The sequence below is a fragment of the Mirounga leonina genome, unplaced genomic scaffold, assembly GCF_011800145.1.
Source record: "Mirounga leonina isolate KUSES-001 unplaced genomic scaffold, KU_Mleo_1.0 Mir_92, whole genome shotgun sequence".
NCBI classification, from domain to species: domain Eukaryota; kingdom Metazoa; phylum Chordata; class Mammalia; order Carnivora; family Phocidae; genus Mirounga; species Mirounga leonina.
Window position 1 is genome coordinate 6,865,820 of NW_023270852.1, and position 18,764 is coordinate 6,884,583.

General features: G+C 49.7%; 1 protein-coding gene across 8 annotated transcripts in view; it reads right to left on the reverse strand.

Annotated features, from left to right (window-relative positions):
- Positions 1-18,764, reverse strand: part of AMPD3 (adenosine monophosphate deaminase 3) — a 47,049-nt gene that overhangs the window by 23,160 nt on the left and 5,125 nt on the right. For 4 of the 8 annotated variants that reach the window (XM_034995557.1, XM_034995559.1, XM_034995556.1 and 1 more), the window contains exons 2-3: positions 13,196-13,421; positions 2,721-2,925 (exon numbers count right to left, since the gene is read on the reverse strand). In XM_034995557.1, coding sequence (XP_034851448.1) covers positions 2,721-2,925; positions 13,196-13,416 — 426 coding nt within the window. In that variant the 5' untranslated portion in view covers positions 13,417-13,421. Of the gene's footprint in view, positions 1-2,720; positions 2,926-13,195; positions 13,422-14,653; positions 15,723-17,830; positions 18,357-18,764 lie in introns of those variants that run through there. The other 4 variants (XM_034995555.1, XM_034995554.1, XM_034995560.1 and 1 more) reach the window with 4 other exon arrangements.

An 18,764-nucleotide genomic window follows, 5' to 3' on the forward strand; every position in this document is an offset into this window, starting at 1 on the left:
CTGCACCTAAGCATGTTCTGCCTTCCCAGAGCTGCCTGTTTCTCAAAGATGGAAGAGAGAAATTCCCACCTTCCAGTGGGCTCATTTATCTCTGTCTGTCTGGGAAGGAGGTGTGTGGCAGAAATCCAAACGTGTCTGGGGAGACAAGCAGCTAAACTGACAGTCATAACAGGATGTAAGTGACACAGAGCAGAGGGAGGTACAAGATGCCGGTGGAGCATGGGGGTGTGGGGCGTGTTCCTGGAAGTTTCCTCTCCGCTTTAATTAAAAACCACTTTTAGTTTTAAAACATTTTTTTTTAAAGATTTTATTTATTTATTTATTTGAGAGAGAGAGAGAAACAGCATGAGAGGGGAGAGGGTCAGAGGGAGAAGCAGGCTCCCCGCTGAGCCGGGAGCCCAATGTGGGACTCGATCCCAGGACTCCGGGACCATGACCTGAGCCGAAGGCAGTCGCTTAACCAACTGAGCCACCCAGGCGCCCAGTTTTAAAACATTTTAAACACACAGACAAGCAGTGAAGATAATATGACAGACACCAATGTGTCTACCTTCCAGAGCTAGAACTTCTAATGTTTTTCATTACTGTTCCAGATCTCCCATATATTTGAATAAATAAATCATCACAGACACAGCTAAAACTCCACCCTCCCTGCTCCTCCACCCCACTCCAGGCTCAGAGGAAGGAAGTTGGTATATAGCTTTCCCATGCATGTTTTTATACTTTTACTCAATGTTGCTCCTCGCTTTTGTTAAGAAAGTAGCTTCTCCCTTCCTGATTCCACGGGTCCCCACATTAATTCCATTTTACACCTTCCAGTGGACAGATTCTGAGAGCAGCAGGAATAGGTGAATAGACACAAACATCTTAGAACCTTAGACAAAAACATGTCCCTGCCAATGACAAAGCCAAACACTTGGCAAAGCCAAAGGACTCAGCAGGGCAAGGGGCTCAGGCCATGGCTAAAGTATCAGAAAGGGTGCTCAGGAGCCCAGTTGACCAGCAGTCACCAGCCAGCTTATAGACACTGTGGGCCCTATGCCCGGCAGCAGGCCCACTGAGAGCCAAGGTGATCTGTAAGGTCAGCCTGCCTTTCATGGACTCATAGCTCTCTAGGGACCAACTGCCCAATTCAGGGGCTCCATGCCAGGAGACCGATGGAAGAAGCTAGCTACTACACCAAGCCAACATCCTCCCATTCAGCTGGCTGCCGGTCCACCTCTACTCCCCCTTCTCCTGTTCTGCCCACATGTCAGAGGCCAGGTAGATATTAGGGACTCCTGGTCAGGATGCTGCATCTTCAAAGAAGGCCTGCATTGTGTCCAATCCAACAAAATTCCCATCCATAGGAACTTAAAGTGTGGTACACCCACACAGTGGAATATTATGCACTTGTTAAAAAAAAAAGAACAAGGATGTTCTTTATATATTAATATGGCATTATCTCCTAGATGTGCCGTTAAGTGAGAAAAGCTAGAGTCAGTATAATGTGTATAGTAAACAACCATTTATGTAAAAATAAACAAATTATATGTGCCAATTAATTTTAGATACACATAAGAAACCAAAGCCAAGGATTGCCTCAAATAATAAAATATTTGGGGGGCATCTGGGTGGCACAGTCGGTTAAGCATCCGACTCTTGATTTCAGTTCAGGTCATGATCTCAGGGATGTGAGATAGAGTCTTGCATCACGTCGGGCTTCATGGCTCAGCAGAGTCTGCCTGGGACTCTCTCTCCCTCTCCCTCTGCCCCCCCTCCACCTTGCACATGTGTGTGCCCTCTCTCTCAAAAAAAAAAAAAAAAAAAACGAAGAAGAAGAAGAGAGAGTTAACAAGGACAAGGACAACTGAGGTGTGGGTAGCAGGTTGAGGGCCAGGGAGAGAGAACCAAACTTAACCCTGTACTAAGTGATACTTCTCTTCAAGAAGGAAGCAATAAAAATGCATCATCCAACCAAGAAAATTAGCACATTTTCAGTGACTGAGCTTGTTCATTTTCTCATCAAGACCCCCTCTTCCGGGGCGCCTGGGTGGCTCAGTCGTTAAGCGTCTGCCTTCGGCTCAGGTCATGATCTCAGGTTCCTGGGATCGAGCCCCGCATCGGGTTCCCTGCTCAGTGGGAAGCCTGCTTCTCCCTCTCCCACTCCCCCTGTTTGTGTTCCTTCTCTCGCTGTGTCTCTCTCTGTCAAATAAATAAATAAAATCTTTAAAAAAAAAAACAAACAAACTCTTCCTGGTTGGGAGGGTCTAGCCTGTATTTAAGGATACTGAACCGAATCCCATAGGAGGAGCTGAACCAGCAATGACGGATTCCACACAAACCAGTCAACACGTGGACTTCGAGTCCACTCAACATTTGGAAACACTCAAGGGTCTGAGCTGGCATCTTCCTCAGTGGGCTGCATTCTGGACCCACAGAACACAAGGACCTTGCAGGCCACAGGCCCAGTGTGCCAGCCCGCAGCCCTCGCCCCGCCCCCACAGGAAGGAGCAGTGCCCTAGCCACACCCACACCCCACAACCTCCACTAAGACCCTCCTTCTCTTCAGACTCCTGTGCCTCCTGCCCACCACCTCCCAGACACCCGTGGACCAGACCAAGCTTCAGCGCTAGGCATGTCCCTGGTGGCCAAGGACCCCGGCCTCTGCACAAAGCACATGGGCCCTCACGCAGGCCCCAGGGGCACAGGTAGAGAGTGGGGAGTGGGAGATGCCTTACCCCGGCACAGTAATCTCCACTGATGGTGACCCGCTGGAACTCGGGCATGGCATAGGGCACTGGCGTGGGCTGGGAAGTGGTGCCAGGGAGCACAGGGGTCGTGGGAGACATGACCGGACTGGCCGTCGGGGGGCCCTTCCAATCTTGCTGCGTCGGCATTTGCAGAGACAGGGACTGGGACCGAATCATCTTGAAACTTTTCTTTCTAAAAGCCAAGGACAAGGAAAAGTGGGAAACATCAGCCACGAATTGGGGCAAGTAATAAAGAGTCTTTGTTATGCACATGGCAGGAGAATTGCCCTCTGATTCATCACTGGTACTGGCCCTACCATTAAGAAATTGCTCATTATGGGGGCGCCTGAGTGGCTCAGTCGCTTGGGCGTCTGCCTTCGGCTCAGGTCATGATCTCAGGGTCCTGGGATCGAGCCCCGCATCGGGCTCCCTGCTCTGTGGGAAGCCTGCTTCTCCCTCTCCCACTTCCCCGCTTGTGTTCCCTCTCTCTCTGTGTCTCTCTGTCGAATGAATAAATAAAATCTTTAAAAAAAAAAAAAAAAAAAAGAAATTGCTCATTATGCCTTCCTCTCACTCACATCTTTGCCTGAGGTACAGAACAGCCCTGCAGACAGCCCTCCCTGGGGTCACAAAGAATGGCCGTGGCCTGTGTTTACACGGCACACAGAACCTTGGGGCGGGCGCCTGGGTGGCTCAGTTGGTTAAGCGACTGCCTTCGGCTCAGGTCATGATGCTGGAGTCCCGGGATCGAGTCCCGCATCGGGCTCCCTGCTCGGCAGGGAGTTTGCTTCTCCCTCTGACCCTACCCCCTCTTGTGCTCTCTCTCTCACTCTCTCTCTCTCAAATAAATAAATAAAATTTAAAAAAAAAATTTTTTTAAAAAAGAACCTTGGGGAAAGCAACTGTCTTGGGAGACAGAGGGCGGACCACACTGCCAGAGTCTCACACCGAAGGCAGGAGGAGTGAGGACCGGGTCAAGTCACCCAAACTCTAAGTTCCAGCACGTGAACAGCCTCAGGAAGGACAGTGAACAGGGTCACAGATGACACCCACCTTGTATTTCACAGAGTTCGAAATCTGGGGCACTGGAACCAGGAGAGAGCGTGACCACCCACTAGTCCCACCTCTTTTCTTCATGAAGGAGTCAGGGGCCCAGAAATAGAAGAGAGCATGCTCAAGGTCACATGGCAAGGTGGCAGCTAGCCCTTAGCCTCCTGGGGACCCTGCTCCACCTTGTCACCCCCGCTGCTCCTTCCTCAAGCCCGACATGCACCATCCGGGCCGCTGCTACTCCTGGACCAGCACAGACCTGTATCTCTATTATGGGAAAGAGAGTGGTCAGCATCAAGTTCAGGGCCCTTTGGACCTGTCACTTCAGCACCAAAAGTGATTTCACAAACTCTTGGGGAAGTGGGCACAAGGTGGTTTAAAAGGCTGCAAGCTCATGCTTATTTGCAGTGATTCGTAAATACTCACCTTCCTCATTAACTAAAGAGTAACATTTCAGTGACATCACCCCCAAGTCCTAGGATCCCCAGGAAGGGAGTTGAAGGTGAAGCAATGAGGTGAAGCCATGAGCACTCCTCTCTCCCACGTCTTTTTCTCTGCCTTTAAAGACCCCAGTCCCCCAGCATTGGAGTATCCAATGCCAGAAACTAGCTGAGGGCCCAGCAGGATAGCCAGGGCCTACAGCCACCAGCAAAAGACCCAATGACCCACCAGAGCCCATAGAACCCCTCTCTTCTCCGGGTACCATGATACCTAGAAGGCGTGGGGAAATTGCCTGATCTCCAAACAGGCGTTATGAGTCACCTGGAAGCAGTTATCTTCCTCCTGACCCTTGGCCAGGTCTCCTCACAGGCCCACTGCCAATTTTTCAGGAACCACATTGACCTCCTCTGTCTATACACCTACCACTTGCCATGACTCTCTGATCCTTATCTGCCCACCTGTGTTATCCCTTGTTTGGGGCCAGGCTGTTTGCACCTGGAAAGTAGAGGCAGCCCCTTTTCAGGAGTTTGCCTTTGCCCAGCCCATGACCCTGCATAACAGAGGCACTGAGTTGTTCCAGAAACGCAGCCTGAACTCCAGGAGCCTCCAGCCCAGGCTCTCTCCAGCCTGCCACCCATCCATTCCACAGAGTGGAGCTAAGCATCCTGCCCCGAGGAAGATGCCCATTCATGCCAGTCAATCATTCCTCAGAGGCAGATTCACCTTGAGCAATAAAGCTCTCACTTCGGCATCTTTTGGACATTCACACCTACAGGAAGAGCTATTACTTTGGCTTCCCTCTAACATTCTGACTGGTTCAGCTGGATCGCATGAGACTCTGGCATTTGTGTCACTCAGATGCCTGCCAGCTCATGGTTTTTATCTTTGCCAACTTCACCCCCCTCCATGCCTCAGCCAATGCCGCCTGAGGGCTGGTCTCACCAAGGAGAAGCAAGATGACATCTAAGGTAAGCAACAGGTAAGAAAGGTCATAAAGCCCACCACGTTCAGGAAGCTGGAAGGCTGCCTAAGCCAGGAGCCCACCAGGCTTGTCCTAGGAATATCCATATTCTTCTGCCACAATGAGGAAGCCAGTACCCCCGAGCTGTACCCAAAGAACTCTTCTTGAAGACGTCCATTATGGCTCCATCTTGGTCTTCAAGTGAGCCCCAGATTGTCACATGTGGACATCCCTGGGCTGAGAGCCCTGATTCTACAGGCACAAGGGACAGGTTTAACAACAGAGGGGCATCTCCTCAGGGCTCACTCACCCTGGGCAAGGGCTTAGAGTAACCAGAGCTAACCATTAAGCTTGTATCTCAGCAAATTGGAAAAGCTAAATGGAGCCCAAGGAGAGGGCCCTGTATTTATTTTCTATCGCTGCATAACAAATTACCACAAGCTTGGTGGCTTAAAAGTATACCCATTTATTGGCTCACAGTTCTGTAGGTGAGAAGTCTGGGTGGGCTTGGCTGGGCTCTATGCTTGGAGTATCGAAAGGCCAAAGTCAAGATTCTGGCTTCACTGAGCTCTTATCTGGAGACTCTAGGAAAGAATCCCCTTCCATGCTTATGCAGGGTGTTGGCAGAATCCAGTTCCATGCGGCTGTAAGACTCCTGTGCCATACACTATAGTCTAATTGCAGGAGTGATGTCTCATCATATTCAGAGGGTCTGGAGTTAGAGAGGGCCATCTTTGGTGGGGGAGCATTTTAGAAATTCTACCGTAGGCCCATACATAGCATCCATTCCATCCAGTCAAGGCTCAGCCAACGAAGGTGCAGAGCAGCAACTGAGTGACTGAATGTGTGTGTGTGTGTCTGTGTGTGTGTGTGTCTCTGTGTGTCCACACACCTGTCTTTCTTTCCCTCTCAAGACCATCTGAAGCCCCACATGCGTAACAGTAATAAAAGAAGGAGCCATAAGCTTTATCTGAAGTAGAGAACCATGGGGTGTCTTGGCTGAAAAGGATTTTAAACATTACACACCCCAGTCCCCTCACTAAGACAGCCTCTGCTTAAACACCTCCACTGACAAACAGCTCACTACATTTCTGAACAAGACATCAGTCATCAATCATTTATTCAAGAAACATTTACCAAGCACTTACTCTGGGCCAGGCCAGTGCTAAGCACGGAAACAAGGTGAACAAAACATGATCTGTTGTCACTGTTAGAAAGCACTTCCTTATGATGGGCCAAGATCTGTCTGTCCACAGTCCCACCTGTTGTACCTCGTGCTAGCCCTTGGGGCACCAGAGTGAGCCAGCTCTCTCTGCCACAGCTGGAAGGCCCCCTCCTTCCCCCACCCACATATCCACCTGGCAGAAACTCAGTCCTGCCAAAAAGCTGGCCAGAGTGTGGGGCTGTGGGCATACCAGCTCCAGGCCAGGCCTGAAGGCCCAAGGGGCCAGGAGCAGCTTCATCCTCTCTGAAATGGACAGGCCTCCTGGGCCACAGAGACTTTCTTGCCCAAACAGGCCCTCAACACAAGGACATGAACTGGTCACATGGGCTGTTATTACAGTACCTTTCAGCACCTGTCTGATACCTTTCCTGCCCCAGGTCTACGGCCCTTGGCTGCCCCTGCCATTCACTGTGTCCCCATCCTTACCCTGCCCCACTCTCCAGCCCTCCTCAGCTCCTGGGCACCCCAAAGCCTTCCCGTAATAACATTTGATTCATACGCCAAACCCAAGTTAAGACCTCAAGGCCCTCCTCAATCTTCTAGAGAACAACCAGCATCTTCCCAGGGACCTTCTGAAGCCCGCTGCCCTGTGTAGTCTGTCCAGAGAACTTCCAGGCAGGGGAAATCACCAAAGCAAACCGTTCACCAAAGGCTCTCAGTTGTGTACAGTGAATCAGGGGGCCACATGCAGATCTCACTTTACTCAATAAAGTACCAAGTGTCAGGCCCCAGAGAAACTATACCCCGAACTCCAGGGGCTGACTGATGCTGGCATAGCTGGCCAGACGATTCAACAGACTGTCATCACACAATGGGGTTGGTGTGTGAGATGCTCTGGATGTTTGGGGATCCCAGAGGAGACACCTAATCAGACTGGGGGTGAGAGCAGTGAAGCAGCAGGGTCAGAGAAGTCTACCTACGTCATTCCCAAAGGGAATGGGGAACACTCCAGAATGGGCAGGCTTGTTTGAACCCTCCCCACACACACACACTCAGATCATTCTGGCAGCCTCTACCCCTCCAGATGAGAATTACCATTTTAAAGGTTTGGGGCAAGAGTCCCAAACCAGCATGGAGATTTATTAATAGTTTGAATCTGAATGCCATTAGGTAGGGCAGGCATCCCCCACTTCCGGAGGTTCATCTGTCCCCATTGCTTCCACCATCATTGCACTGATTCCTGGGGAAGTGGGGACCCACGGTCTAAGAAGGGGAGCAGTGATTGATACCCGAGGTCACAGCCCATCCAGAAAGGAGAAAGCAGATACAGCTGACTATGGTGTGTAGTAGAGGACCATGGGGTGTCTTGGCTGGCTAAACATTACACACCCCAGTCCCCTCACTAAGCTGCAGCAGATACAGCTGACTATGGTGTGTGCCCATGATGGGTGGCCGCTGTGAGAAAGGATGCCAGGCCCTTGGGCCCCACAGACAGCACCTACTCTGTGTGCACACCAAGTGACCAGCGGCCTGCCCAGGTGGGCATAGCTTTGATTTGCACACTTGAAGCCTATCAGGCGTAAAGACTCACAACCTCAACCCCTGTCTCTCCCTTCACCTCCCTCTGATAACCTGCCCTCACACGTCACTGTCTCCCTTGGCTCCCTCCTGACCAAATGTGGGTCTCCACTGCCTGCCAGCTCCCTTCCTCCCTCTCCCCAGTCCTTCCCAGCTGCCCTTCCTCCCTCTCCCAGTCCTTCCCAGCTGCCCTTCCTCCTAAAAGACTCCGGAGGTCAAAATAAAGTACAATCTTGACTATCTTTTAAAATAGGCCTAATACTCTCTACTCTTAACTTTAAAAGCAGATGAATCAAACTGTTTAAATGAAGCTCCTTGGGACACCTGGGTGCTCATCGGTTGGGTGTCCGACTCTTGATTTCAACTCAGATCATGATCTCAGAGTCCTGAGATGGAGCCCTGTGTTGGGATCCATGCTGGGCATGCAGCCTGCTTGAGATTCTCTCTCTCTCTCTCAAATAAATAAATTTTTAAAAATCTTTTAAAGAAAACAAATGTAGCTCCTTTATTAATGGCCCTGAATTTAAAAAGTTACCTACCCCTGATTTAAGAAATTTCATTAAACAGAATGATTTAATAACACCGTAGCTGTGCTATGCTCAATTCCTAACAAATACCTGTTTATCTGTTTTACTTGGGAAAGTAGCTGTTCTAGAAAGCTACATTTTTCAGACAAAATCTGGCCCCCTTATACCCTAATTAAAAAAAAAAAAAAAAAACAGCTATGATGTGGCTTTTTAAAAATGAAATCCATAATTCCTATATTTTAATCAGAGAATGCTGAACACAATTTAAAATTCTCTCGATGACTTATAGTCATCATTGTGTTACCCAGTCATGAGCTTAGAGGCATTTTGTCCCAAGACTGCTGTGCTTCGAATTCTTGTGTCTGCTTTTCATGACTTTCTCCTTCACTGTTGACTGTCAAATAATAATGATGATAAAAACAAGAACACTAATGATGTTCCAAGCACTGTCCTAAGTAGTGATGCGTATTAGCTCACTTAATTCTTGCAAGGTAGGTGCTTTTATTATCCTCATTGTGCAGATCAGGAAATAGGTTCCTGCAGTTAAGAGCCTCGCCTGAGGCCCCTCAGTAGTAAGAGATGGGCTGTCATCTGAACCCAGTGGCCTGACCACCACGCCTGAGCTCACAGTCGCCACGCGCCACTTCTGCGTCCCTGCCCACGGAAATCCCTCTCTCCACTTCTAATCTCCTTCCTTAAATCTGTCACAGGGTAAGACCACCAAGGTTATTTGAACTCTGTGTAAAGAATAAGTAGGAGATGGGATGGGAGTATTGGGGAGAAGACAGCTAAAAATTACAGGGTTTCTTTTGGGGGTGATAAAAATGCTCTAAAGTTGATTGTGGTGATGGTTGCCTAAGTCTGCAAATATAATAAAACAATTGAATTGTACACGTTAAATGGGTAGATTGTACGGTATCTGAATTATATCTCAATAAAGCTGTTTAAAAGGAAGAAACAGGAGAGCTGGGGAGCACTAAGGTACATTTTGGTTGCACATTCTTCATGTTGCCATCAATGTGGCCCTAAGTTGCAACTTTGTACTTTAGTAGAGTGGGTGAGCTCTGGCTAGCGAGGATGATAGGATTCAATGTGGACAAAGGGATAGCTTCTGGGTACCTCTCAGCTTCTCCTGTCTTCCTTTCTCTGCCCCCTAACTTTGATTCCATAGATTGTCCGCCCCACCATCACACCTTGACCTGCCCCCAAGTCCCATCCGAGACCTGGGACTCCCAACAGAATCCCAGTGTCATCTTCCTAAGGAAGCAGGGCCCTGTGGCAAGCTGTCCCTGCTGGTCTCCTCATCCGGTCTAGCCTGCAAAACGAGAGCTTCTCTGAGCAGCCTGGAACATTGGCTCCCTGGCGTCGGTCCCCATCCTAGAAGGGTGATGTCCGAGCCCAGCTCAGCTCTTAGAGTTGCTGGCAACCTGGACACCCAGCCTCCATGCTGCAGCTGCTCATCTTTCCTATTCACCATCCAGTTTTTCTTCTTTTTATAAGAAGCTGGTTTACTTCCTGGTTTTAGTTTATGCCTTTACATGAGACTTAACAATAGTCTGTGCCTTTCTTTTTTTTTTTTTTTAATAAGGGAGAAAAAGGCAATGGTTGTAAAGAAAGGCCCTCTCCAAGCGCCAGGAATATTCAGGCTTGTCAGAGGAGCCAGGATGAGGAAGGGCTTTGTCCAAACTGGATGCCCTTTCTCATGTCACAGTTTGAAACACAGACCCGCAGACTCCGGGCATCTGGAGATGTGCTGCTGGCTCCGGGCCTGTGGGCTCCTTGCAGGACAGCTCCACATCACTGTTTATATTCCAGAATGTCAGGGAGGAGCGAGAAATAAAGAGGAAGCTGGGGAGAGGGTTCCTCCAGGGTCTGCTCACATCTGAATATTTGCATAATGGTGCCTCTACTGAGCAGCGAAGCGGAAAGACAGATTAGGGACGTGCAGCTCTGGACAACACTGGGACTTCCCGCAGGTAAGTCCAGGGACCAGTCTGTCCTTTGGCAGAAAACCAGTGGGCAGTAAGGAGCTTTGGCCCAGCTGCTTTTCCTTTCATTCAAAAGCCAGCAATTATACCCTGGCAAGCAGCACCCGGTGTCATTCCAGCATCTGCGGGTAGCACCAAAGACTCCACCCCTGGCCGGAGATGGAATAGCCTGGTGATCAAAGTTGGGGTTCTAGATTCAAAAGACATGGGTTCTAGTCCCTGCTCTGTCACTTCCTCACTATGCATCCTCGTGCAGGCTAATTTAACCTCTCTGAGCCCTAGATTCCTAATCTGCAAAATGGAAGTCAATAAGAATATCCAACTAATCAGCTTAATGTGGGGAGTAAAGAAGGCAAGCAGCCCAGCACTGAGCGGGCGGCGAGCATCTGCTGCACCTGTCTCCTCGGCAGGGAGTCGGGCAAACCGGGAACAGGGACATGGGGCTTCCTGTGACCCAGGCACTGTCCTAAGCCCTTCCCACGTCAATTCCCTCATTCCTCACAACACCCCACAAAAGTAGCTACTGTTACCATCCCTGCTTTTTAGGCGAAGAAGAGACTGGGGCACAGAGGAGTTTTCCTAATTTTCCAAGGTCATAGAACATTCTAGTGGTGGCAGAACACAGCGGTCCGGAGAGCTGTAGCCACTCTGATGTAGTATCTGCATCTATGAAGGAACAGGACATCTTTTCTCTGCCACACATCCACTGCTCATCACCACGGGCTAAGTCCTGGGCTGGATCCTGGGGATAAGGTGGGAACCAGAGGCAGATCTCAAGGAGCTTCCAGAGAGATGCAAACTGAGACCACCAATCCTAGCAAGGAGGGACAGAACATGATTTCTGGAGAGGAGCCTACAGAAGAGTTTCTGGAAACCATGGAGCACCATGTGGACTAAGAGTAAGAAGGTTTCCATTTTGCTGTAGAAGAGAACAACCTCTTTTTGCAGACGTCAGGCCCAGCATCTCCCTGTAATGGAAAGTGGCCTCAGAAACGCACTATTCCTAATAACAAAAAATGCCAGGACTTCTTCTCTTCTCATTATCAAGGGTCTAAAATGCACGATTCATAGGACACAGAGGGCCCTGCACACCATTCAGTTCATAAAGCCAGCCCTCTGTTGGGCCAGTGCAGGGTGGAGGAGGGTCTCCACAGTCCTGCTCTTCTTGACCCTCCAGGGATGAGCATACCACAGGGCCGACAGCCACTCCCCCTCACCTAACACTGGCTGGCACTCACAGCTGACAGACGGCACACTCTAACCCTTCACTTAGGGGGCTCAGAGCCCCTCAGAGGAAGGAAAGCATTTCTTTTGGATGGTGAAGTTCTGTTCTTGCCTTTATACCAGTACTTGACTTTTTACTTCTTTCCCAAAACATTAAGGAAATACTGAAATTCTAGACTACCAGAAAGCAAAGGGCTTCCCTTTAAAAATAAGGCGGTATCTTAGGAAGGACCTGATTGCTGATGAGGTCACAGATAGGGCTCAAGCTCCACTATGTTAGTTAGCTCTGAGGTCTGCAGTGTGCTGGCTGGGCAGGCACCGAGCTAAAGCCCCACTAGACACTTTCTCAGAGCTCTTTTCTTCTTTAATTCCACTCTCCTGGGTGAGATAAACTGAAACGATGAGGACTTCACATTGCCCTTGTACTAAGATCCAAACTTCTTATCAGGGAGCCCAAGGCCAGTCTGACCTGAGTCCTGACCTGAGTCCTGACCCTCCCTCCAGCCTGTGGTTCCTCCCTCCCTCTCTCTCTCTCCCTCCTTCAACTCCTTATTCATCCACGACAAAGCACCCATGCTGGTCCTGTGCGTCCTCAGATCCACTCCTCATCTTCCCCTGTGTTTCCAGCTTTGTGTCAGCTGGTTTCTGGCTAGGTTTGGCCAATGGCAACCACTGGGAGAAACTGGAAGGTGCCAGAAGGATTAAAGCCAGGTATCTCCTGCTTCCATCTCTGCCTTAGAAGCATCTCTGCAGCCGTGGCCTCTCCTCCTTGGCTCATCTTCCACTGAAAAGGCCACCATGGTTCCAACTTCCCCACCCCGGGCACCGTGCGTCAGCAACACCACCTCTTCCCATCATCCCTCCAGCCTAGAGTGGTAGCTGATTCCTACTGCCTCTAGTCTCTGTCCTCTGCTTGTCTTCTCGGTTCTCTACCACCTCGGTAACCATTCCCTGCATTAAAATCCTATTTGCAGTACTTACGTGGCTCCTGTTTTTTTCTGGTTCAACCCTCACTGATACAGGTCTTATCAGAACTTGTCTTGTTTTATCTAATTTGTCCTGTTACTTAACTATGGTCTAGACCAACTAACTGTAAGCTCTACAGGGCAGGGACTATATCTATTTTGTTCATTAGTGATCCTCAGTGCATGGTACAGCACCTGGCATATAGTGAATGGATTTATTTAATAATGCCAAGTACTTGTCAAGTGATGAAAAGAAGTAAAATTGGTGTTTCCCAAGAAATCCTCAAATTTCCAATAAGAACATGGAAATATCATCTGCAAATGGTGTGTGTTTATGCACACGATTTGTTATTCAAACGGCAGCGGAGAAAAAGTGGGTTTTGATCTTTTCAGCCAAACACAGGCACCGAGAAATCCTTCAAGAAGTAAGCGGTCAATTAAGTGGTCTTGGTTAAGAAACAAACTCAGGTCCTAGGGACAGGCCAGCTTATCTCAGGACACATACCCACAGCCCGCCTGGGCCTGCACAAGTGTGCACACATGACCTGGGTGCTGGGGACAAACCTTTTCGCCGTCTCCACAGACTTCTGCTCCTCCAGCTCCTTTTGCAGCTCCCTCTCCTTGGCCTCCTTCTGCCCGATGGGGCAGTCCTCAGGGACTGTGAAAAGGGACAGGGCATCTTTGCTGTCCTCTTCCCGGAGCACTTTAGCAAACACCTTCTCCGCCAGGAGCCGGACTTGCTCATCCACCTCAGAGATGTTCAACTTGGGAAACTGGCGTGGCATCTCGGCTAGGAGAAAAAGAGCAAGTGTTAACCTTCCTGATTTCCTGGATGGCCTGAGTCAGCGGGCTGGGGGAGGAGAAGTTACTAAAATAAGGGCCTGGCCCTTGGGGTCAGCTGTCTTGCTCAGGAATTCCCCAGAACAAACCCAGCAGGCCAATTTTAAAAACTAGCTCCAAGGGGCACCTGGGTGGCGCGGTCAGTTGAGCTTCCGAGTCTTGGTTTCAGCTCAGGTCATGATTTCGGGGTCTTGAGATGGAGCCCCGCGTTGGGCTCTGCGCTTAGCATGGAGTCTGCTTAAGATTCTCTCCCTCTCCCTCTGCCCCTCCCCCCTGCCCCCTGCTCTCTAGCTCTCTCTATCAAATAAATAAATAAATCTAAAAAAAAAAAAAAACTAGCTCCATACGTCATTGGATGTGAAGAGCATAGCGCCACTCACATTTCACGAGAAAGTAAACGTTCAGAAGTCCAAGAATGAATTGTCTAACTATGTGTGCTTCTTTTTTCCAGAACTCAGGGAACCCGCAGCACATGGGCAGTTCCACCTTTCCTGGCTTTGTTTCCATGACGAGGAAGGAAGAGGAGAGTTTAAGCCCCCTTCCTGCAGACTACCCAGAGGCCATCTGGGTATAGCAATGACCAAACCTCACTCCCCACTGCACAGAGGGGAGGACTAAAGCCCAAAAGTCTAGTGACTAGCCTAAGGTCCCACAAGATGAGAGCTGGGGAATCCAAAGCTTCATTCTTCCTCACATAAAACAAGGCCTTTTTCTGAAAAGAAGGAGTCTACCATCATGGTTCTACCATCTCGCAGACTTTCTGGAACTTTGAACAAGACACAGCAAATAAAAGAAAGGTTTAGAGGCAGAGATACTCCTTAACTTTCACAGCCCAGCTGAAAACTTACTTCCTCAAAGAAGCTTGCCCTATCACCTCTCCTCAAACTGCTTCCTTACTATCAGTAGCTGGCCTAAATTACCTGGTTGGTTCCTTTCTTTTCTTTCTGTCAGTCTGTCTTTCTTTCAACATTTATATAAGATTTATTAAGTACACTCTGCCAAGCCCTTTCTACTTATGTGAATATTCACATTTTACAGATGAGAAAGTAAAGGCACAGAGAGCTAACGTGCCCGGGTCACACTTTTATTAAGTGGGCAGAGACTTGTGCTGTTCTCAGCCTTTGCCCCCCACCCCGCCCCTTTCCTCTATGAGCCTCTGCTCAAGAATTTGAACCCACAGACCTGGTTCCCATGTCTGTCTTCTTAACCACTGCACCGTGGTGCTCCTCTTTGTCCATTTGGGTGTCAGGGCAGGTCTCCTCGCTGTCCCCAGCATCACATTTATGGAATGGGTGAATACTGCAGCCTGTCAACGAGCCCCCTTCTCTAGGAGCAGCCCTGACGCGGAGTGTCCTGTCTACCTATTACCAAAGTTTCTTTGAGGAAGGTTTAAAGAGAGAGGTGGTTTAGTCAGCTGAGAGATGAAGATGAAGGTAAGGCAGGGCCAGTTGCTGTGTGGCCAGCAGAGGAAGCAATTACAGGGGAGGAGGGGCTCACTGAGCAACTTTAGGACAGTCACTCTCTGGGCGTCAGAGTTTTCTCCTCTGTGAGATAAAGGGAGGAGACTAAGCAGTCTCCAAGGCCCTCTCAGTTCTAAGTGCTGTAATTTCTAGGTACCAGAGAGGTTTCCAGTGCCCAGGGAGGCTTGCTGCTCTGTCTTCTCTGTGGCCCATGGGCCTAATTCATGACATAGACAGAAAGGAAGAAAGGAGGCCAATAACACTTGTCGAAGTACATCTGTGGACCCCTTGATTGTGAAACCGATTTCCTCCTTCCCCCCCAGGGCCATGCCTTTCCTGGGCCTCTCTCCGCTCCAGGGGGTTCAGTGGGAGGGCACTGCTGAGGAGGACGGAAGTTGGCCCACAACTGTGCTGGTCTGTGGCAGCAGAGAGCAAGACAGCACAGGCCTGACCTGCACAGAGGAAGAGGACCAGAGCTAACTGTGAAGATGTCCACATCCTGATAGCGGACAGAGGGGAAGCTGGAAACCATCACAACGGGGCTTGGAGAGGAAGTGACAGGGAGATAAATGAAGAGGAAGACAAAGAACTAGAGCCAGGAGGAGCTGTTAGGTGAGAACAAAGCTGGACCCCTGTCCCCCCAACCCAAAGGCTGCGGGTCAAGTATAGCAGTCCAAAATCTCACAGGGTTGATGCCCGAAGTAGACATCAAACAGGCCCCAGGCAAGGGGCAGCCAGTGCCAGAAAGCATCCATACCATTTGACAGCGTAAACCCACTTCCAGAAATGGCTTCTAAGAAAAGAATCTGAAAGGGGGCGCCTGGGTGGCTCAGTTGGTTAAGCAACTGCCTTCGGCTCAGGTCATGATCCTGGAGTCCCGGGATCGAGTCCCGCATCGGGCTCCCTGCTCGGCAGGGAGTCTGCTTCTCCCTCTGATCCTCCCCCTCTCATGCTCTCTGTCTCCCATTCTCTCTCTCAGATAAATAAATAAAAAATCTTTAAAAAAAAAATAAATAAAATGAAACAACCAAATTTATAAAAAAAAAAAAAAAGAAAAGAAAAGAATCTGAAGGAAGGAAAAGCGCAAAGATGTTTACCTGCACTATTTAATACATAGCTTTAAAATGTCCAAACGAGAGCACGCTCACTTGGAAAAAAAAAAAGTTAAGCAACCAAAATTACAATTATGAGGACAGTGCAGAGGACAGTGCAATCACATAAAAAATACTGTGAAATGACAGTAAATGAAAAAATTAATACATAAAACTGTACCCATGCTTTGATTACAGTGATATGAAAATGCAGCCCCTTAAGGATAAGGGCTGCACAAGAGACACTCAAATGACCAGATGGCAAGATTGCCTGTGTGCAAGGCAACAATACCTGATTTTGATCATTAATGCTGTTAGAATGTCATTGTTTAAAAGATTTATTTATGTATTTTAGAGAGAGAGAGAGAGAGCACGCACAAGATGGGGGAGGGGCAGAGGGAAAGGGAGAAGCAGACTCCCCGCTGAGCAGGGAGCCTAATGAGGGGACTCGATCTCAGGACCCTGAGATCATGACCTGAACCAAAACCAAGAGTCAGAGGCTTAACCAACTAAGCCACCTATGTGCCCCTAATGCTGTTATAAATGTCACTTTAACAAACACAAAGAAGATAGAAAGAAAACAGACTAAAGAGTTTTTTAAAAAGAAAGGAAAATAGGAAAAAAATCGAACTTCTACATCCCAGGTTTTGGTAATTAGGGTCCTCTCCCACCTAACCCACATCAGAGACAGGCCAGCCAAGAGAATTACACCATTGAGATCCATCTCTGTGTTCGCTCTTGCCCTGGGCAGAAACTGCCCACCACCACCTTCCTACCCACTAGCCCTTACCCCTACAAACACACGCAGGCCCAAACCCAGGCCACAGCCCACCAGGCCTCCTCAGAAATGGGCATGGGGTGGGGGGTTCTTCGTGTCTGAGGGCTCTTATGCCAGATCCTGCCATGTCTTTCCATGAAGCATTTTTACCTTGCTGAAGTCAACTAAACATACTTTCCTGGATGCATCTTTCTACAAAAGATCTTCCTTTTTCTTTAAGTAGTTTAAATCAGCCTTTTCCAAGTGGGTCCCATGAAAAGTTGATGCTTGTTGCTGGTGAAACAGGTCTTGTGGTCAATTATCAGGGAGATGCCCCATCCCATAGTTCCTCACCCCAGATTCCCAAGACACATCAAAGACCCGAGGACAGGATCATAGACTAGCATTTCCCCATCTAGATCGCTTCTGTTGTGGAACCCGTATCAATCTCCTGCAGAATTACTACCAGTGTCTTAAATAAGTGGGGGACACTTCATTCCATACCTTAGTATGGACCAAGTAACCCAGGTGGGGTGCTGGGCTAAGTCAGTGGGCCTTAGGAGCCTGTTATACCCCTGTCTTCTGGACATCCTTGGCAGACAGCTCCCACCGGCCAACCCCTCCCTCCACAGCTCGTCTCTCTTCTCAGACCTGGAGACATCTGGCAGGGCAGGCATGCCCAGGAAAGTCAGCCCTGTCAATGCCAAGCCTCAGCTCCAGCTGCTTCTTCAAGCCTGGCTTTCAACCGTTTGTCAACCGTTTGTCAACCGTTTGTCAGCTGAAGCCAGCAGCTTGGGAGGCTTAACTGTAAATTCAGTCGGCTAAGGTATAGCTTATCTCATTGCTACAAACGACATCCTCTGATGGGCTTGAAAAAGTGTCTCAAAGTCAGAAAGCTATAAAATGCCACCAGTTCAACAAACAGTAGCTTTTCAAGGCACCATAACCCCTCCAGAAAGGAAGCACGGGACTACTTAAATCCCCTCCCGACGCAAACGAAGCTGTTTCTTGCCCTTGCCACACTCCCACTGTCAGAACCCATGACACAGACCTGAGCCTGGTGCTGGAGTCTCCATGGCTGATCCTGAGGATGCCACACAGGTGACGCACTCAGGCCATGGGCCGTGTGCGCCCGGGAGGCTGAGCTGAGTCAGTGTGAGTGCAGCTAGCTGGGTCCTGCCTGCCGCAGCTGGGGTGGGAGGTCTCTGCTTTGCATATCTGTAAGCAGCCTTGAGCAAGAGCAGGAAACATCTGGGCTAGAAATTCTTCCATGAATATGAAATGTAAGTGGAAAATTTCCAAAGGTGCTATAGGGCCCAGGTAATGCCAACTATCCACAGCTGCTGCGTGCTGAATGCAGTGTCCTGGCCCTGTTCACAGCCCTCCCCAAAGCAAGAAGCTAAAGCCGCTGCTGGCCCCAACGCGACAGTGCTCTTCAGCCGTCCTGACCGCACACAGAAGATGAGCCACAGCTTCCCTCTAATGACCAGACCCCTGACAGCCGAGCATAACGGGCCATACCATCACCTTGGCTGCTTCCATTTGAACCCCACCTCAGGCCTGGCCTGGCAGCCGGGTTCAATTCACCAAGGGGATTGTCTACGGCACAACCTGCCTTGCCTTCCCTCAGAAGGCCCCCCAAAGCAACCTCCCTGAAGGCACCCCAGGACTGACAGGGGAGGTGCTGAGCCCAGTTGCCAATAGAGTTCCTTCTTCCCCTCCTCCTCTAAAAGAGCCAAGGACAGAGACTCAGGGAGAGGAGACTCCTCGGTAGAGGAGCAGGCTTAGGATGAAAAGCCGGCATGTCTCGTCCCTCTCCTTCCTTTCTTCCCTGAAGGAAGCTGACATCACAAGTGCTGGGCAGCCTGACAGGCTCTACCAGAGCACGAGTGCATCAGTGCACGCGTGCGCGTGCACACACACGCCCGCACGCGCGCGCACACACCCGCACACGCACACCCTCCCGCACGTGCGTGGGCACACAC